Source organism: Mastigoproctus giganteus, chromosome 4 (assembly GCF_048544385.1).
Source record: "Mastigoproctus giganteus isolate SK-2022 chromosome 4, ASM4854438v1, whole genome shotgun sequence".
Lineage (NCBI taxonomy): Eukaryota > Metazoa > Arthropoda > Arachnida > Uropygi > Thelyphonidae > Mastigoproctus > Mastigoproctus giganteus.
Genome location: NC_143578.1, coordinates 66,694,259 through 66,711,377, shown reverse-complemented (window position 1 = coordinate 66,711,377; position 17,119 = coordinate 66,694,259). Strand labels below are relative to the sequence as shown.

The window sequence follows — 17,119 nt, the reverse complement described above, 5'->3', positions numbered from 1 at the left end:
ACACAAAGCCATTACTCTAATAAAAATGACACTTTTGAAACAGGATATAATCAAAAGTTTGCTATTCATGTTACATGAATTCATTTACTAATGACATGCAGTAAATCAACTATAAATACAAAACAAATTTGGATAAAAAAACACACAAACTAAGAAAATGAGTACCTACTTTCTCAGGAATTTCCTCAATCTTGATTTTTTTTGCTTCTATCTCTTCTTCAGGCTGAGGCAGTGGTCGTTTTTCAGCTGTTTTTCCTTGGGTATTTGGACCAGACATAGCCAAATTAAGTGGTTGAGGTAATGCTGGTATACCAAATATAGAAGGCGTATCTGATTTCGGAGGCACAAACAAAGGAGGTGTTGGAAATGGGGGATTTGGCTGGAAAGGAGAAAGAGGTCTGACAGAGGAAAAAGGACTCGATGGAAAACCCTGAACTGAAATTGATGAAGAAGGAATGAATGGTGGAGGAGGAGGTAATCTAGAGAAAGTGGGTGGAGGAAGTTGGCGGACTGAAGATGTATGGAGTGGAGATGAGAATCCTGTAGGTGATGAAGAAACTGGTGATGACGGTTCTTCAATATCAACATCTTTTTTTTCTACTGGAGATGGTATTGATTTTTTATCTAATGCTTTAGTAAAAACAGTCTGTGCACCAGATTTCTGAGATTTTGGAGATGGCAAAGATGGTGAAATTTTCAACTTATCTTTAGAAGCTTTTTTCTTCCCTTTATCCTTTCCTTTTTCCTTGCCTTTCTTTGGAATCTCAGAATTTGCAAAACCCTTGTTACCACTTTCTGGTGTTTTAGTTTTTTCTTTTTTTGATCTCATTAAAGGAGATCCAATTGTATCAGGAGTCTTTGGAGTTGGGGGAAGAGAACCATCAGATGAATCAGTAAATTCATATATATCCTTGGGTTCATTCTTTTTAGCCAAAGAACTTCTAACTACTTCATCAATGGTTTCTTTAACTGATTTTTCTGATTCTTCTGCTTCTTTTTCTGATTCCTCTCTTGCTTTCTGGATAACACAATCAATGCATTCATCTAAGACTGCAAGACGTGACTCCATCTCCTGACGAGCTTGTGCCTCTGCAGAATCATCAATAACTAAACGAGGTTCTGGCGACTCTTCTCGAAAACGCTCATCAGCAACTATTTCTTCCATTTTCAACTCAGGATTTTCTTCTTTAACTTCAACTTTCACTGTAGCCTCTATTTTTTCTGGTCTATCTTCTTTTATTATTTGTGATGGCACTGGTTTTATGATAGCTTGCAGAACGGAAGTTTGTGTTTGTGGTTTCACTTGCCTTGGTGTTTTTGTAACTGCAGACTTACGGAAACAGGGTACTTTTAAGAATTTTGGAGACTTAGAAAATTTTGGTGATGGCAAGGCTTTCACTGAAGCACCAGATGATTTTAAAACTTTAAGTTTTGATTTTAATGGCTTAGATGAACTTTTATGCTTATTTTTTTCTTCTCTAAATTTGGATTTTTCACTTCGTACTTTCTGTTTTCCACTTTCACTTGACTTTTCACTTCTGTCTGTCTTTTTTGTTTTTATTACTGGGTTTTCTCCAGGTTCTTTCTTAACAACAGCAGGTAAAGGATTACCAAGTTTATCACTTTTTACATTTGCATTTTCTTTATTCTCTTTCTTGGAATGTTTAACTTTACGACTTTCTTTTTTCAAAAGTGTAACCTTGTCTTTTTTAAGCTTGATGGTTTTTTCCTTTCTAATATCTCTTATTTTAATATCTTTCTTCACCGGGCCAGCTTCTGAGATTTCAGGAGATGGTTTTGGAGTAGGAGGTGGAGAATCAAACTTAGGTGGTGGACAAGCTTCAGGCAACTTGCCTTCCCGAGCCGGAGAGATAATTCCAGATGGTGTCATGAACACACTGGTAACTTCCCTCATGGGACGACCCTCCTCCTCAGTGTACAACCTAAAATTATACAAAAGGAAAAAATAAATAAAATTGCATGTGTAACTTACAAGAAAAGAAGAGATGAATGAATATGTGAAGAGAAAAATATTAAATACATAGTTGCTTCTATAACATTTCACCATTTTATAATATTTCAGTTATTGAATATGTTATTCATTTCTTTCATAATATTTATGTATATTTGTTTGTGCGGGCATACACATGCATGTGTGCACGTGTATGTGTTCACTGTGTCACTGTTCGCACGGATAACAGCCAATATTCACCTAGACATTGATTCCACTAGTCTGAAGATGTTCATAGGGATCTGCACCCATGATGCCCGAAAGGCTTTCCAGTGTCAGAATAGATGAAGGAATATATCGACATGCCTCACTTCCTGTTCAAAAACATCCCACAGCTGTTCAATAGGATTGATTGAGGTCAGTTGAATTTGGAGGACTCGCCAAGAACCTGCAAACTCAGTGTGGCAGGAACTGGTGATGCGATTAGCCTGCCATTTCTCGTAACACCATAAAATAACTGCCTCCATAATAGGTTGCACATGAGTTCCACTACAACAATTAATGGTGGAACCCACTGTAGCTATACGGAAGACTTCCAACCACATGAAATGGAGGAAGTCATAAACCATTTCCAAAATATAGTGCACAAAACTTTTTATGATGTCATTTCCAGTTCTAGGGCAAATGGGTATGATACAATCTCTGTCCATACACTAATAGATTCAACCCACTCTTGCAGTAGCACAGTGGTTATAATCACTCCTCTCACACCAGCTGGAAAAGGCCTGGGTTAAAATCCTATGACAACAGCAATTTTTATAGGCTTTTTTCACAACCCAGCCAAGCTAATCGGTCTCAGGCAAGGGCTGCATGGTTTTATCTCCCAGAAACTCAAAACTGATTAGAGGAAAGAACTAATTTACATACAAATTACACTTGGAGGTGTAAGAACCACCACTTGCATAACCTAACTTAAAATGTCTGTTTCTGTTTGACTTCAGCCTACACATTACCACTGAATGAACTGTTACTGCTACTGTTGGAAGACATGGCAGTCAAAAGTTTGTCAAGACCTCTTGTTTCAATGTTAAATTCTACTCAACACTGTTTCAGAGGTTTCATTGCCATACCCAGCAAGTCTTGGATTTTCTGGGCATGGCAATTCCAGGGTGATAGACAGAATGCAGCAGTATCATTCTTGGTCATAGAGGTCTCTTTATCTTACGTCTATGGAATTTTTTCTAATGTACAATTCAGCACCCCATAATTTAGTGGAACCAGTGTAGCAGTCTTAATTGTTGACTGAGAAATGTTGTGATGCATCGAAGTCAATGTTCACAGATATACCTTTGCCTGCCATGCTATGCAAGGTGCTCATTTTAGACACTTATTGTAGGGATGTTGCAATGCTTTTCCCATCATTTATCCTGTGCTCCACACTCAGAATCCTTTTTTTGTCAGTTTATTATAAAATTATAAATAATTTTATAATAAAAGCCACAGTTTGTCATTAGTATCCAGTACCACTGTTGCCAACTTTATCCTGCTGTAAAAAAATGCCTACTGTCATTTTAAATGTAGCAGTTGTGAATACTGTATATGGGCATACCAAATATTTCACTTGGATAAACGTTCTAGTCCTGATTAAACACTGTATTAGCCTACAAGAGGTTTGGCCGGGAACAGAAAGTGTCATAATAAAACCTTTGCATGCTATATCTTGGAAATGATCCTTTAGTTCAAAAATTCCCCAGAGCATTCTCATTTTATTTTTCTTCAAACATTCAGTCTGTTATTTTTATACACAATTTACTGTACACCCTATATATATACACAAACAATAGATGTGTAGTGCATGTTTTGTTTGAAGATTTATATATAATAAATAATTTTTTCCTTATGGTTCCTACCTGAATTGTTACTATACATTCTTGGAAAAATCAATACTCTTGTTCTGGAAGAATGATTGACTAAAAATTAATTTTACTGAGAATTACTGCTGAAAATCCCAAAAAAAAATAATAATAAATAAATAATAATAATAATTTATATTCCAAGATAAGAGGCAATTATATAAATTATATACATTTTTAAGTGTAATTTTTATTATAGGTTAATTCATACTGGCAGATAACTTTTTTTCTCTTAATAAGTATATCAAAAATTATGTAAATTTCTCATTTTTCCTTCTTCCTTTATAATAAATAAAAGATAAAGGAGAGCAAAAAACTGCACCCTTCTCAGGAAGCAAAATTATTAAAATACATTGGCTTGTCATAACTGTTTGGACATGCTCTAAAAGTAATTATCTTACACTGTTCATTTATGAAGTTATAAGTTGTTCATTTACTGGTAATGGTCAAGTTAATTCAAAGAACTGGAATTGAGCATAATTCATACTACCTGCTGGTCAATTAAGTCAAAGCAGTTAATAGGTAGTTCAGTACATGATGAAAAGGATTGTCCAGATAATATTACCTCTAGCTGCAGACTAAGTCAGGAAGTTGGTTAAATTACCATGCCAATAATCCAAATTGCCAAAGCAATTACTCACATTACATCCCAAGTCTTGTCAACAAGAACTACAGTAAAGATAATATCACTGTGTGTATTATCTTTACTGTAGTTTCATTTTACACGACATTTACATGTCTTTATGTGATTAACTGCAATTATCTCTTAGACCACTGGTTAAAATATGGAAGCGCAATGCAGGGATCTTTGGATCTCTTGTCAAAATTTAGAAACAAAATTCTGAGTATCCTTTTCAGTCATTGTTCGAAATATGAAAGTGAAATAAACTTAGATGAATGAAAAGAACTCAAATTAGTACAGAACTGGAGTACTATTTCAAAATAGGTACTGAAGTAGTTTGAAAAAATACTGTTATGAAATAAATCTGATGGCAGATAGCATTTAACTGGTTTCAGTAATTTACACATTCCAAGTCTGAAATAAAACTCTACAAACTGACTGATTTGATGGTAGACCATGAAAATGACTGAATGGATTTCTTGTAGGAATATTAAGTCAAAAGTGTTAAGTCAAAGCAGTGAAGTGGGGATCCCCACTTCACTAGAACAATCATGGGACCAGAAGAACAGACCACTAAAAGCAGGATAGTGCTATAAGTGGGAGCACTGCAATAGGAGTTTATTGTATAACAAAAAATTTCCACTAATTACCCAGTGATCCCCACTCTTGCACACCTCAACTCAACTGTGGAGTTGTCGGGAACCACCAGTGACATCTGACACTCAACACTATGTTCTATTTCCACCTCAACTCAACTACAGGAACTCCCCGACTTACGTAAGGGTTGAGTTCCACAGAATGCTACGTAAGTCGGGGAATTTCCCCCATGCTTTGTGCAGCACTTGCAACTGTGCACGCTGAATTGATTGAATCAAAAAAGAAATGTTCGATGAATATGTAAACAGAATTATTTATTGTATTTATTTGATTTTTTTATCTCATGCGCAGGAAAAATTACAAAAGCGTGCAATTTAAAAAAAATTTCAAAATTATAAAATTACAAAAAAAGAGAGGAGACAAGCATAATGTCAGTAAGTTTTACCTCTCAAGCACCGTTGCCAAAAAAGACGTCTTCAGCTGATAAGTACGCCACTGTGGAGATTTAGAAGCCACTCAACCTTACGAAAGAACATATTAATGGATGACTGGATGGTGGCTTTTTTCTTTTCATCGCAGATTTCTTTGTAGCAAGCAAGCATATCATTCACCCCTCTGTTAACTTTTAAGAATTGTTCGCTGTCAGGATCCATCTTCTCAAACCTCGCCATTGCCGACACAATTTCATGAAATTCCATTGCCATCTCTCTGGTGATGAGGCGTCTCTGCTCCTCACTTGGTTCATCTTGAGCTTCATCAGCATTTTCTTCTTTCACTATCACTGCCTGCAAGTCAATAAGTTCTTTGTTAGATAATTTCTTCTCTTCTTCTTCTATTAACTCCTCCACATCTTTGGCATCAACCTCCAACTGAAGTAGCTCTGCAACTTTTACAATCTTATCTGTAACCTCTTCAAATGATTCGTCTTTTTCAAATCCTTCGAAGCCTTTTACGTGCCGTGAGCATATTTTCTTCCATGTGCCATTTAAACAACTTTTAGTAATTTCCGCCTGGGTCTTATTAATGTTTAAGATGGCATGGTAAACATTGTAAAATTTCCAAAAGTCTCTTAATGTAAAATTTTTCTCACAGTCTACTGCAGATAATGCCTGAGCAAATGTTGTGTGTAAATAGTATGCTTTTAAATTCAAAATAACACCCTGATCCATAGATTGGATGAATGAAGTCATATTTGGCGGTAGAAATATGACTCTCATGTTCGAATTGAAATCATCTAGATGCGTAGGATGTCCAGGAGCATTATCTAATAGAAGCAAAATCTTGAAATGAACATCGTTGTCTTTACAATATTTTTCAACCTCAGGAATGAAGCAGCATTTAAACCAATCCTCAAAGAGAGATACTGTTGTTCATGCTCTCTGTTTCGATCGGAAATGCACATTTAAGGGCATCAATAAAGACACTCTTTATTGATGCCCTTAAATGCACGAGGATTTCCAGAATGGTACACAAGTAGTGGTTTCAATCTGTAATCTCTCCCCTGCTGCATTGGCTCCAAGCAAGAGCGTGGCCCTATCTTTTGAAACCTGGCATTATATTTTCCTCTTTGGCAAGGTATGTTCAATCCGGAATTTTTTTTTTTCCAATACAGAGCAGTCTCGTCAACATTAAAAATTTGCTGCGTTAAATAGCCACCTTCATCAATAATTTTTTCCAACACATCACAAAATTTCTCTGCAGCTGCAGAATCGGCACTGGCGACTTCGCCGCATACTTTAATGTTGTGGAAACCAGCACGATGCTTGAACCTATTAAACCACCCATTGCTTGCCACAAACTTGGCTTGGGGTTTGCCATACTTATCCTTAATATCTTTATAAATACTTGTTTCTTTTGCTTGAATGGTCATTAGACTCAGGGGCACTCGCTTCTGAATCTGATTTTCCATCCATATTATTAACAGGTGTTCCATCTTTGATATAGCACCTGAACGCTGTTTTGCGATCACTGTTGATCTTAAGTGCGTTGATCCTTTGACAAGTTCCTTTATACACGCATTGTCCTTTAAAATAGTATTCACTGTTGAAGTAGTGAGACCTAATTCCGTACAATAGATGACAAACTTTGTTCCGTTTCGTACTTAATAATTTTCATCTTCATTTCTAAATCAATTTTGTTTCATTTCCTGGCACAACCACCACTTGCACTTTTTTCATCAGTCGCTTTAACTTCATCATTGCAATAAGGAATGAAGAGATGTTTGTATTTTATATGATTGTATTTTGATTTGATTGTATTTTATTTTGATTGATTTGAAAATTTGTATTTTATATGATTGAAGATTTCAGTGAAGGGGAACACATTTCACCATCGAGTTTACTACCTGTTCAAATGCAATAAGATCGAATTTACAACCCGTTCAAATGCAATAAGATCAAATTTACTACCCGTTATAATTAGATGCACGAACAAAAAAGCCCAATATACCGGAAAGTGCAAATTGTTTTTTGGTGATGACCTCCAGAAACGTGCTTTAGAAAAATATCACAAAGGCATTCAAAATTTATTTTTATAACGGGAACATATGATAACGATGAAAGGGTAGTGCAATTTCCATTATAAATATGACCTTTTAAAGAGATAAATAGTTTAGTAATATTGCGAAATTTTCAACTTCCAAGAACTTAGAACAAATTACAAAAAAAGAAAAAAAAAAAAACAACATGTTATTGGGTTCACATTATGATATTTCACAATACCTTCATTTATTCCTATGGGATGCAAAATACGTTTCCATGATTTTTTTTAAGTTTGCATGGGCCGGGAAAAACTTACGTAAAGTCGAATTTCTGTAAGTCAGGGAATTCCTGTATTAACATGCAATATGGCAAACTTCCCAGCATAGTAAGCAGTTATACTCATTTATGGAATGATAAAGTATTATCATTCCATAATACTACCATACATTTCCTCATAGGTGTAAATTATTGTGGTAACATAAACAAATAGCTACAGAAGAAAACATCTGATTAAGTTTAATAATTAAAAAAAAAAAAAAAAACTTTCCATAATTATATTTTCCCAAACATTATAAAGGCAAATAATATTTATCAATTTTGTGAGGCTAAATCAAATCAGAGGGGGGTAGTTAATCTCTCAATCTCTCTCTCTCTCTCTCTCTCTCTCTCTCTCTCTCTCTCTCTCTCTCTCTCTCTCTCTCTCTCTCTCTCAAGATGATATGGAAAGAAAATAATTTAAGGAAGAGAAGCCTTCATAATTACAATACCAGAACTTACTGTATAAAATAATGAAGGAAATGATAGGCCATAACTTTAGCAATGCAGTTACCAAGTGTAATGAATATTTTAGAAAGATGAAATTTCCTTTCTTTACTATATATCTGAAGAGGCTGCCAAAGGCCTACCCTCAGAATAGTGTGATATGACCTTGACCTATATGAAAAAATTTAACATAGAAAAACTGAATCAAAAATTTATGAGAAAAAAATTGGTCAAAATTTTCCCACTATTTCCATAGTAAATTATAGGTTAATTTCTTTAAAAATAATATTAATAATTCAAAATTTTACCTTGGCTTCTTGGAATTTGGCACTTCTCCAGAAAAGTCAAGAGAACGTTTGGCTGAAGGACGAGGACTACCTAAAGGTGAGGGAGTCTCACCACCAGTACTGCTTGGGGTTGCCTCTAATCCAGTTTTCTTAACAGGTCCATCAACAGTTGAGCTTGGTGATAACAGCATACTTTCTTCCTCTGAAACAATGATGCTAAATAGTTAACAGTCTAAATCAATAATAGCACTATAAAATATAAATTGAAACAGTTAATACTCTGCCACAAAGAAACATATATGGAAAGGGTTAATATATGTCCAAGTATTCAGCAAACTGGGACAAACAGGTAAAAAACATTAGGGTAAGTAAATCAAATAAAATAAATTTTCTGTTTATACTCCGGCACGACAACCAAGTCAGTAGAGTTTACAATAAATCGTCAATACAAATATTTATCGTATTTAGTAGTCACGGGCTTGAACCCCGGTCCACTCAAGGAACGCGTGCTATGCACTCTCGCTCCTGACCACTGGGCTACGTCAGGCCTTTAAAGTCATATTCATTCAAATATGCCCTGTACTATATCCTGTACTATTCAGCACAGGGTATAAAAAACAAAAAGTGAAGAAATCCCTGCTCTCCCCCACACACACAGGGTTATTTATATTATACATCAAATTATTTTTTGGAAGAAAGGCAATAGCTTAACTTGGAAGAACTACAATTTTCTAATGGCAAAATTCATGGGTACGAGAATGCTTCTATATATTTATTTTTATTTATTGTACAGCTTGCATAGCACACACAGAAAGGGCGCCTCCGTAGCCAGGTGGGAAGGAGCATCAGTGCGTAGCACATGCTTCTTGATTAGACCGGGGTTCGAGCCCGTCACCACCAAATACAGAGGATGCGGAAAGGTCAGGGAATGACCACCGCATATCCCGGAGCAATATGGCCTTAGTTGCTAATGCTCCTAAAAACCAAATAACAAACAAACAAACAAACAAGCACACAGAGAATCAAATTACATGACACTAAAATGATAAATATAAAATTAAATAAAACAAAAGTCACAAATGAGCATTTAACTTATTTAAATAGTCAATTGCCGCATCGGTTGCCATCAGGAAGTCTCCAGGGTTTCCTTTGTAGGCTCACAAGGCACAATCCTCTATTATGTTGAATGGTCTGTCTAACAGCTCGGCAGTCACACATCAGTGAAGGAATTTTGGCCCACTTATGGAGAAGGTCTGCACATCTACCGTGGCGCATCCATACTCTGTTTATTGCTAGCCATATCCTACAAGGCTGGTCAAAACTTGCTTTGGAGATACAAGGCATGGTATGACATCGAGGAGAGGAGTTTTGTAACCACTCTTGCGTCCAGTGTCCAGAAGGTTGAAGTTCACTTGTTGTAATGTTTTCGCCATCAGGATTGGTGGACGTCTGGAATGGAGCCTGTTTATTCCTAGGTCTCGGGTGTCAAAATTTATTGGTAGTTCAGAATTGTCTATTATTTTTCTGTATTTTCTGATGAGAGCATATTTTCTTCAGAGATCTATTGGCGGGATGTGGCTCAAGACAGGTAGCCAAAAGGTAGGAGTGGACCTGATTGTTCCAGTCATAATGCACATGGTGTTATTTAGCTGTACATCCACCTTTTTTATGTGGTTACTGTTAAGCCAAACTGGAGCACAGTACTCTGCAGCTGAGTAGATGAGACCAAGAGCTGTCAAGTGCAAGGTCAAAGCAGAGGAACCCCACGTGATGCCACATAACTTTTGCAGAATATTATTCTTTGTTTTCAGTTTTGCTGCAGCTCTTGATAAATGTTCACTGAAAGATAATGTTCTGTCTGGTGTAACACCCAAATATTTTGGATATTTGTTGTGTTTAAGATGGGTGTTCTCAAAGTTTATGTTCAGCTCTCTAGCCGCCATTTTGTTATTGAGATGGAAGCAAGATGCCTCAGTCTTAGCTAAACTAGTTGTAGCCTCTAATAGTGAAAAAATTTTTCCAGGGTGGTTAGGTCAGTTGTTAGAATCCCTTCTGTTTTTAAGATTTATTTGTGTCTCGTTGCTATTGCTCAATCATCCGTGTAACTAAACTTTCTGGTACAAGTCTCAGGCATGTCTGCAATGTAAAGGCTAAAAAGTAATGGAGCAAGGATGAACCTTGGGGTAGACCATTGCTGAGTTTCTTTTTATTGCTCATTGTGTATATCCCATTATCACCTGGAAAGTTCTATTTGATAGCATGTTATCAATAAGTCTGGCAATTATTTTGCAGGGTATTGTACAGAGTATTTTATATATTAAGCAGTGTCTCCAAACAGTGCCATAAGCTGCAGTTAGATCAATGAAGCCCACCGAGGTTTTCAGTTATTTTTGACACTCTGCCTCGATGTTTGTTGTTAGAGAAAGGACTTGACCTACACAGCTTCAGTTTGGGCGAAATCCTGCTTGTTTGATGGGAATTTTTTCAAATATTTTGGAGCCAATCTTGTTGTAAAGTAGCCTTTCAAGTAATTTATAAGTTATGCTTAGTAGAGCGATAGGGCGGCAACTTTAAGGGAGGTATGCTGGTTTTCCTGGTTTTAGGATGGCAATAATTTTTGCACGTTTAAGAGATTTTGGAATATCACCAGTTTGTAGTATGCTAGAAAAGATGCGTGCTAACCATATTCTTGTGTATATTCCACAATGAATTAGGAATTCCAGATTGATGCCATCAAAAACCTGGTACCTTGCCTGCTCTCATATCCTTCAGTGCAGCTGTGATCTCAGCATCAGAGAATGGTCTGGAATACTCAGTTTCTGAGGCACTTACATGTTTAAGGGTCTTGAGTTCCCATTTCACTTGGATTGTATGTTCTCGGTTGTTTGGAGCTCTAGAGGTAGATACAATAAGTGTTGCAATGGCATTTGGTGTTATTAAAGTATTGTCATGTGCCATAGGGTTGCTATTTCCCAGCTTGCATAGGAGAGACCATGCTTTTCTGCTGGACCTCTTGAAATCAATGGTTTCAAAGGTCTGTATCAATTTTTCTCGGTGGGCGAAATGGCTGTGTGCTCGTCCACTATCTCTTGGTCATCGCTTTCAAGAAGTCCCTATACAGATTCTTATTGGTCTCATGCTTCTATAAAAATATTTACACCAATTTCAAAAGAGTTTTGAATGCTTATACTGCTCAGAGGATAAAAATATATACAAATGGAGTACGATACATGAAGTTACAATGAACATTAGGTCACCAGATAATGTGCAACTAAACAAAAAACTCCAAAAGTTTTATGATAGGTGAAAAGTTTAAAAGTGATCAAATGCTGTGGCACAACCTATAAACATGGTCACAATATTCCAATTTGTGCACTTCATCATGCAGTGTCTTTGTCAGATATAGAATAATGCAAGCAATGATTTTTTTCTTGAAGACAAAGCAGAATATATGCTCACATCGATGACATCAATTAAACTCTCACTACTGACGTAACTTGACACCAACTATTTTGATTTAAAAGTTGAAAGTACCACTAAACTACAGTTTATACCAACCTATAAAATAAATACATTATTATTTATAGTGCTACTTATATTCAGTTAAAATACTATTTATAATTCCACAAAGAAATGTTTCTCTATGCTGGGTTTTGGCATGAAAAATTATCCTCATAGCACAGCAGCTTATTCAGCAAAGTATAACTTTTGAAATACTTCCTTGATTTTAATACCAAATTCAGTTATATGGGAAATGTGATAAAAAATATATTTATAAGGTTAAATAAAATTTAGACACAAATAAATGGAAAAATCATTAAAATTCATTAAAAAATCACTACCTTTATCCAGTACTGAAAATATCTACCTCTGGCTTCAATCATGTCGCAATCTCTATTCTGATTGGTTAGGGAATGTTTTCCCCATTTGTCACAAACAGTTGTGACAGGAAGATACATATCTTAACCATGGGGGTTGAGGTGGATCTATTTCCTGAAATATATATTTAGATGAATGTTCTAGATCAGCGGTTCCCAACCTTTTTTGACTCGCGAACCCCTTTCAATGTAATATTTTTTATCGCGAACCCCTTTCAACATAATATTTTTAAATTTTTATTATAAAATATTTCCAATACTACATTTTTATAAGTGACATTGCATAATAATAAAAATAATATTAAGTATTATTTATACTTTGTAAAGCAGTTATTAATAAGTCCAAACTAGATTTCGACCAGGCTAAGAGTAGCAAACTTGCTTTTAGTCCAAATGGTAGCAGAGCATTCTGGTCTCTTGCCAAAGCTATTGGCCACAATTTTTGCCCATCTCTGTTCCCACCTCTGATAAAACCAGATGGTTCTGTTGCCACATCAGCCAAAGATACAGCTGACCTGCTAGCATCCTATTTTTCTTCCAACTCATGTATTGATAATCTCGGTAAATCACCTCAAACCATTCCCAGCACACTCCATTCAATGCCTTTTGTGGTCTTCCGTCAAAATGATGTCAGAGGAATTTTGATGAATCTGATGCTAAGAAAGCACCAGGTCCTGATAGTATTTCTCCACTTGTTCTCTAAACCTGCACTCCTGAGCTTACTCCTGTTTAGTGTCATCTTTTTTCACTTTCTTATTCCAAAGGTGTTTTTTCTTCTGCTTGGAAATTTGCTCATATCCAGCCAGTTCCTAAAAAGGATGACAAATCCCTTCCATCCAATTATCATCCTATTGCAATTACTTCTACTCTTTCCAAAGTAATGGAGAAATCAATTAACCGCCAACTCTTAAAACTATCTGGAAATCTTCCATCTGATCAATGATCGCCAGTATGGATTCCATCAGTGTTGTTCCACTGGTGATATTCTGACTTATGTTACCTATCTATAGACAAATTCAATGGAAAAGTTTGGTGAAACTCAAGCCATTTCTCTTGACATTTCAAAGGCTTTTGGTCGTGTTTGGCATAAAGGTCTTCTAAATAAGCTTCCATCCTATGATTTGCCAGCTGTTCTTCGTAACAGGAGTATCCAGTTTTTTCTCTAACTGCTCACTGCAGGTGATGGTAGACGGCTCTGTCTTCTAACTTGTCCACTAATGCTGGTGTTCCCTAAGGTTCAGTTCTTTCTCCCACTCTTTTCCTCTTGTATATTAATGACCTTCTTCCATTGACCGGAAATCCTATCCATAGTTTTGCTGACGATAGCACATTGCATTTCACCTTCCAGTTTGAGAAACCTTACCCTGCTCAAACAGCTTCAACTTCTCAAGTATCAACTGCCAAATCCTTAAATGATGATCTCCAGATCATTCTCCAGTGGAGCAAAGATAACTTAATTTCAATCCTAAAACTTAGTCCTGTCTTATATCTCGCAAAAAGGATTCTTCTGCTCCATTGCTTATCTTCGATGACGCTCCGATTTCTAGGCAAGATCTTGGGGATTACCCTGACTTCTAATCTCTCTTCACATAAAGCACATTAGTATTAGTAACGGCCGCATGGTGCAAGAAAGCCTATGGCTTATGCTGCACCAGCCAAAAAAAAAATCCGAACAAAACAATGATAAAAACAAAAAAAAAATAAATAAATAAAATAAATAACTAAATAATAATAATTAATAAATAAAAAAAATAATAAATAAAATAAAATATAAATAAAAAGGAAATTAAACCTATCATCCTATGCGCTTCCCTTACCCGAAAGTACTATCCAGATGACCTTTGAATTTCCCCAAACTGTCGGCCTCTACCACCCATGAAGGCAACTTATTCCAGTAATTTATAACTCGCTGGCTAAAATAAAACTTCCTGCAGTCCAATCTAAACATTTCCCCCCGTAACTTGAATTTATGTCCCCTAGTTCTAGCATCATTTATAATCTTGAAAATTTTGTCCTCATTCATTTTACTGATGCCTCTCAGAGCCTTAAACACCTCAATCAAATCTCCTCTAAGGTGTCTAGTTTCCAAACTCTGCAACCCACATATTCAAAGTCTTTCTTCATAAGGACGCCCTTTTGCCGATCTCACTAGGCGAGTTACCCTTCTTTGCACCCTTTCAAGAAGCTCGATGTCTTTCTTTAGGTGCGGTCTCCATACTTGAACACAGTATTCCAAGTGTGGTCTAACATAAGCCTTATATAATGGGATTATCATGTCCCTATCTCTACTTGCAAAAGTTCGTTAGATCATCGATAGGACACATTACAAATATTGCTTCCTCTGCATCTAAAAAACTTGGTTTTCTCTTTCACTCTCGGCTTACTATTCTTCCAAACTGTTGACTCTGTAGAAATCACAAATCTGCCCTACCATGGAATATTGTTCCCATATCTGGGGCGGTGCCCCAAGAGCTCTCTCAGGCTTCTATATTCCATTCAAAAGAGGGTAGTTAGGCTAATTGATGTCTCATCTCTAACAGAGTCTCTCCACTGTCTGTCTGTCTCATAGACGTACTGTTTCTGCTGCCTGCCTTTTCTATAGATACTTGCATGGCACTGTTCTTCTGAATTGGCTTCTATAATTTCTGCTCTCTCTTTCAAAGCATCCAAACACATGCTGCAACCAGTCAACATCATTTTGCTGTCTAAGTTCAAACTCACAGAACCAACTTTTCTTCTTCCTCATTTATTTATTCAACTTCTGTTTTCTGGAACCACCTTCCTTCATACATATTTCCTGAAAATTACAATCTACAGAATTTCAAGTTTAATGTCAACAAGTATTTTCTTTCAACTCATTCACGATACTAAGTACTAGAGGTTCTAAAAAAAAAAGTACATAATATATTGCAAGATGGTAAACTAATCATAAGGAATTATGGGAGATGTAGTTTCTTTCTTTGGCAATTTTTACTTTTTATTTAATTTTATTTTATTGTTTATTATTAGTTATACAGTAAACCCCCGCTATTCGCGGTTTTGCGTATTCACGGTTGCTGATTTAATATAAAATGAAACCTAAAAAAATTTGAATTTTAAAGTGCCGTGAACATTTTCCGCCATAAAAAAACATAGGCGTGGCTAAAATCATCTTTTCCAGTCAAAACAGCGCTCAGTGGGTGGAGGGAGAGGAGTGACAAAATCGCGAGCTTGGATATTTCTCGCTAATCCTTGTTCAGAGTGTTATGCGCTTGTCATGGAAGGTTTCATCGTTTGCTTTTAATTTATATGCTTATAAATTGAATGAATTTATCAATTTATAAATTGATATGCTTACAAAAGTGATAAATCTACCATTTTGCAGTGTAAAACAGACTTTTTCGAGTGTGTTAACGGAAGAAAGTGACTTTATTGTGGACAAGTTCTTTCTAACCCGTACAAAAATATGGCTACGAATAACAAGGGAAATGTGAAAATATGAAAGAAGGTGATGACATTAGCGAATAAAATTGAGTTATTAGACAAAATTTCTAATGGTGAAAGTGTCTCTTCAGTGGCAAAACATTATAAAATAAACGAGTCAACGGTACGATCAATCCAAAAATTGGAAGAAAACATCCGCTGTAGTGTCCGTGAAAATGCGCGAATTGCTTCAAAAATTTGCTCTGTAACTCGTGATGTTAAATTAGAAAAAATGGAAAAGGCTTTAAATCTGTGGATAGAAGACCGAAATCAACATAAAATTCCGTTAAGTTCACTCATCATTTGTGAAAAGGCAAAACTCCTTTATCAACACTTTAGCGAAACTGGTGATAGCACTGGCGGGATAAGTTTTTTTAGCTAGCAAAGGCGCTCGTTTGAAAGATTTGTTTGAAATTTCTAATGAATATTACATTTAATATTAAATTGTTTCTTATTTTCATTTCGATGCCATATGCTTGCATTTCACTATGTACTGTCTATGTACATAGTCATATTATGAAGGTACATATAATACATACATAGACAAAATTTTAGACTAGTTTTTCTTATATATTTCATACTTTGGAATGGAACCCCTTTATTACTATGGGAGAAATAACTCAGTATTCGCAGCATTTCTCAGGAACGTAACCCCCGCGAATAGCAGGGGTTTACTGTATTTTGTAGTTTACAATAATATACTTATGTAAGTCTAAGCAGACGCCATTAAAGAATTTTTATTGTGAACCACCGGTTGGTAACTGCTGTTCTAAATGTACATCAACTCTTGTAGTCTGATTTTAGTATGTTCATTTCCATTAGTCTTTTTACATAATGTTTGAATGAAATCAGGATCAAAGAGATGTGCTGAACTAGATGGGAAGGGCACAAGTGTCACTAACAATTCAGTAATAGTGGTAGTTTCACCTCGTCCAAGTTGAGGTGGAGGTTCATTAGCTTCTATATATACTGGAGATGTCCTCAAAGCTGTAAGGTTACCTTTAGGAGATTGTTGAATATCATTCCATTCTATGAGGATAATTTCCCTGCCTGAGTCATAAACTGGAGCACTACAATCTAAGTGGAACATGATTATTGCATGACACAGAAGTAAGGTGTGTCAGACAACATCTATTCATTCCCTCTAGTAATTTGTCTGATCCTTCC

General features: G+C 35.9%; 1 protein-coding gene across 2 annotated transcripts in view; it reads right to left on the bottom strand.

Moving 5' to 3' along the window:
* Window positions 1-17,119, bottom strand: part of LOC150086806 (uncharacterized) — a 219,281-nt gene that overhangs the window by 66,608 nt on the left and 135,554 nt on the right. For both annotated transcript variants that reach the window (XM_090372766.1, XM_090372768.1), the window contains 2 exons: window positions 8,634-8,814; window positions 170-1,943 (listed from right to left, as the gene is read on the bottom strand). In XM_090372766.1, the coding sequence (XP_090228892.1) occupies window positions 170-1,943; window positions 8,634-8,814 (1,955 nt within the window). The remainder of the gene's footprint in view (window positions 1-169; window positions 1,944-8,633; window positions 8,815-17,119) is intronic.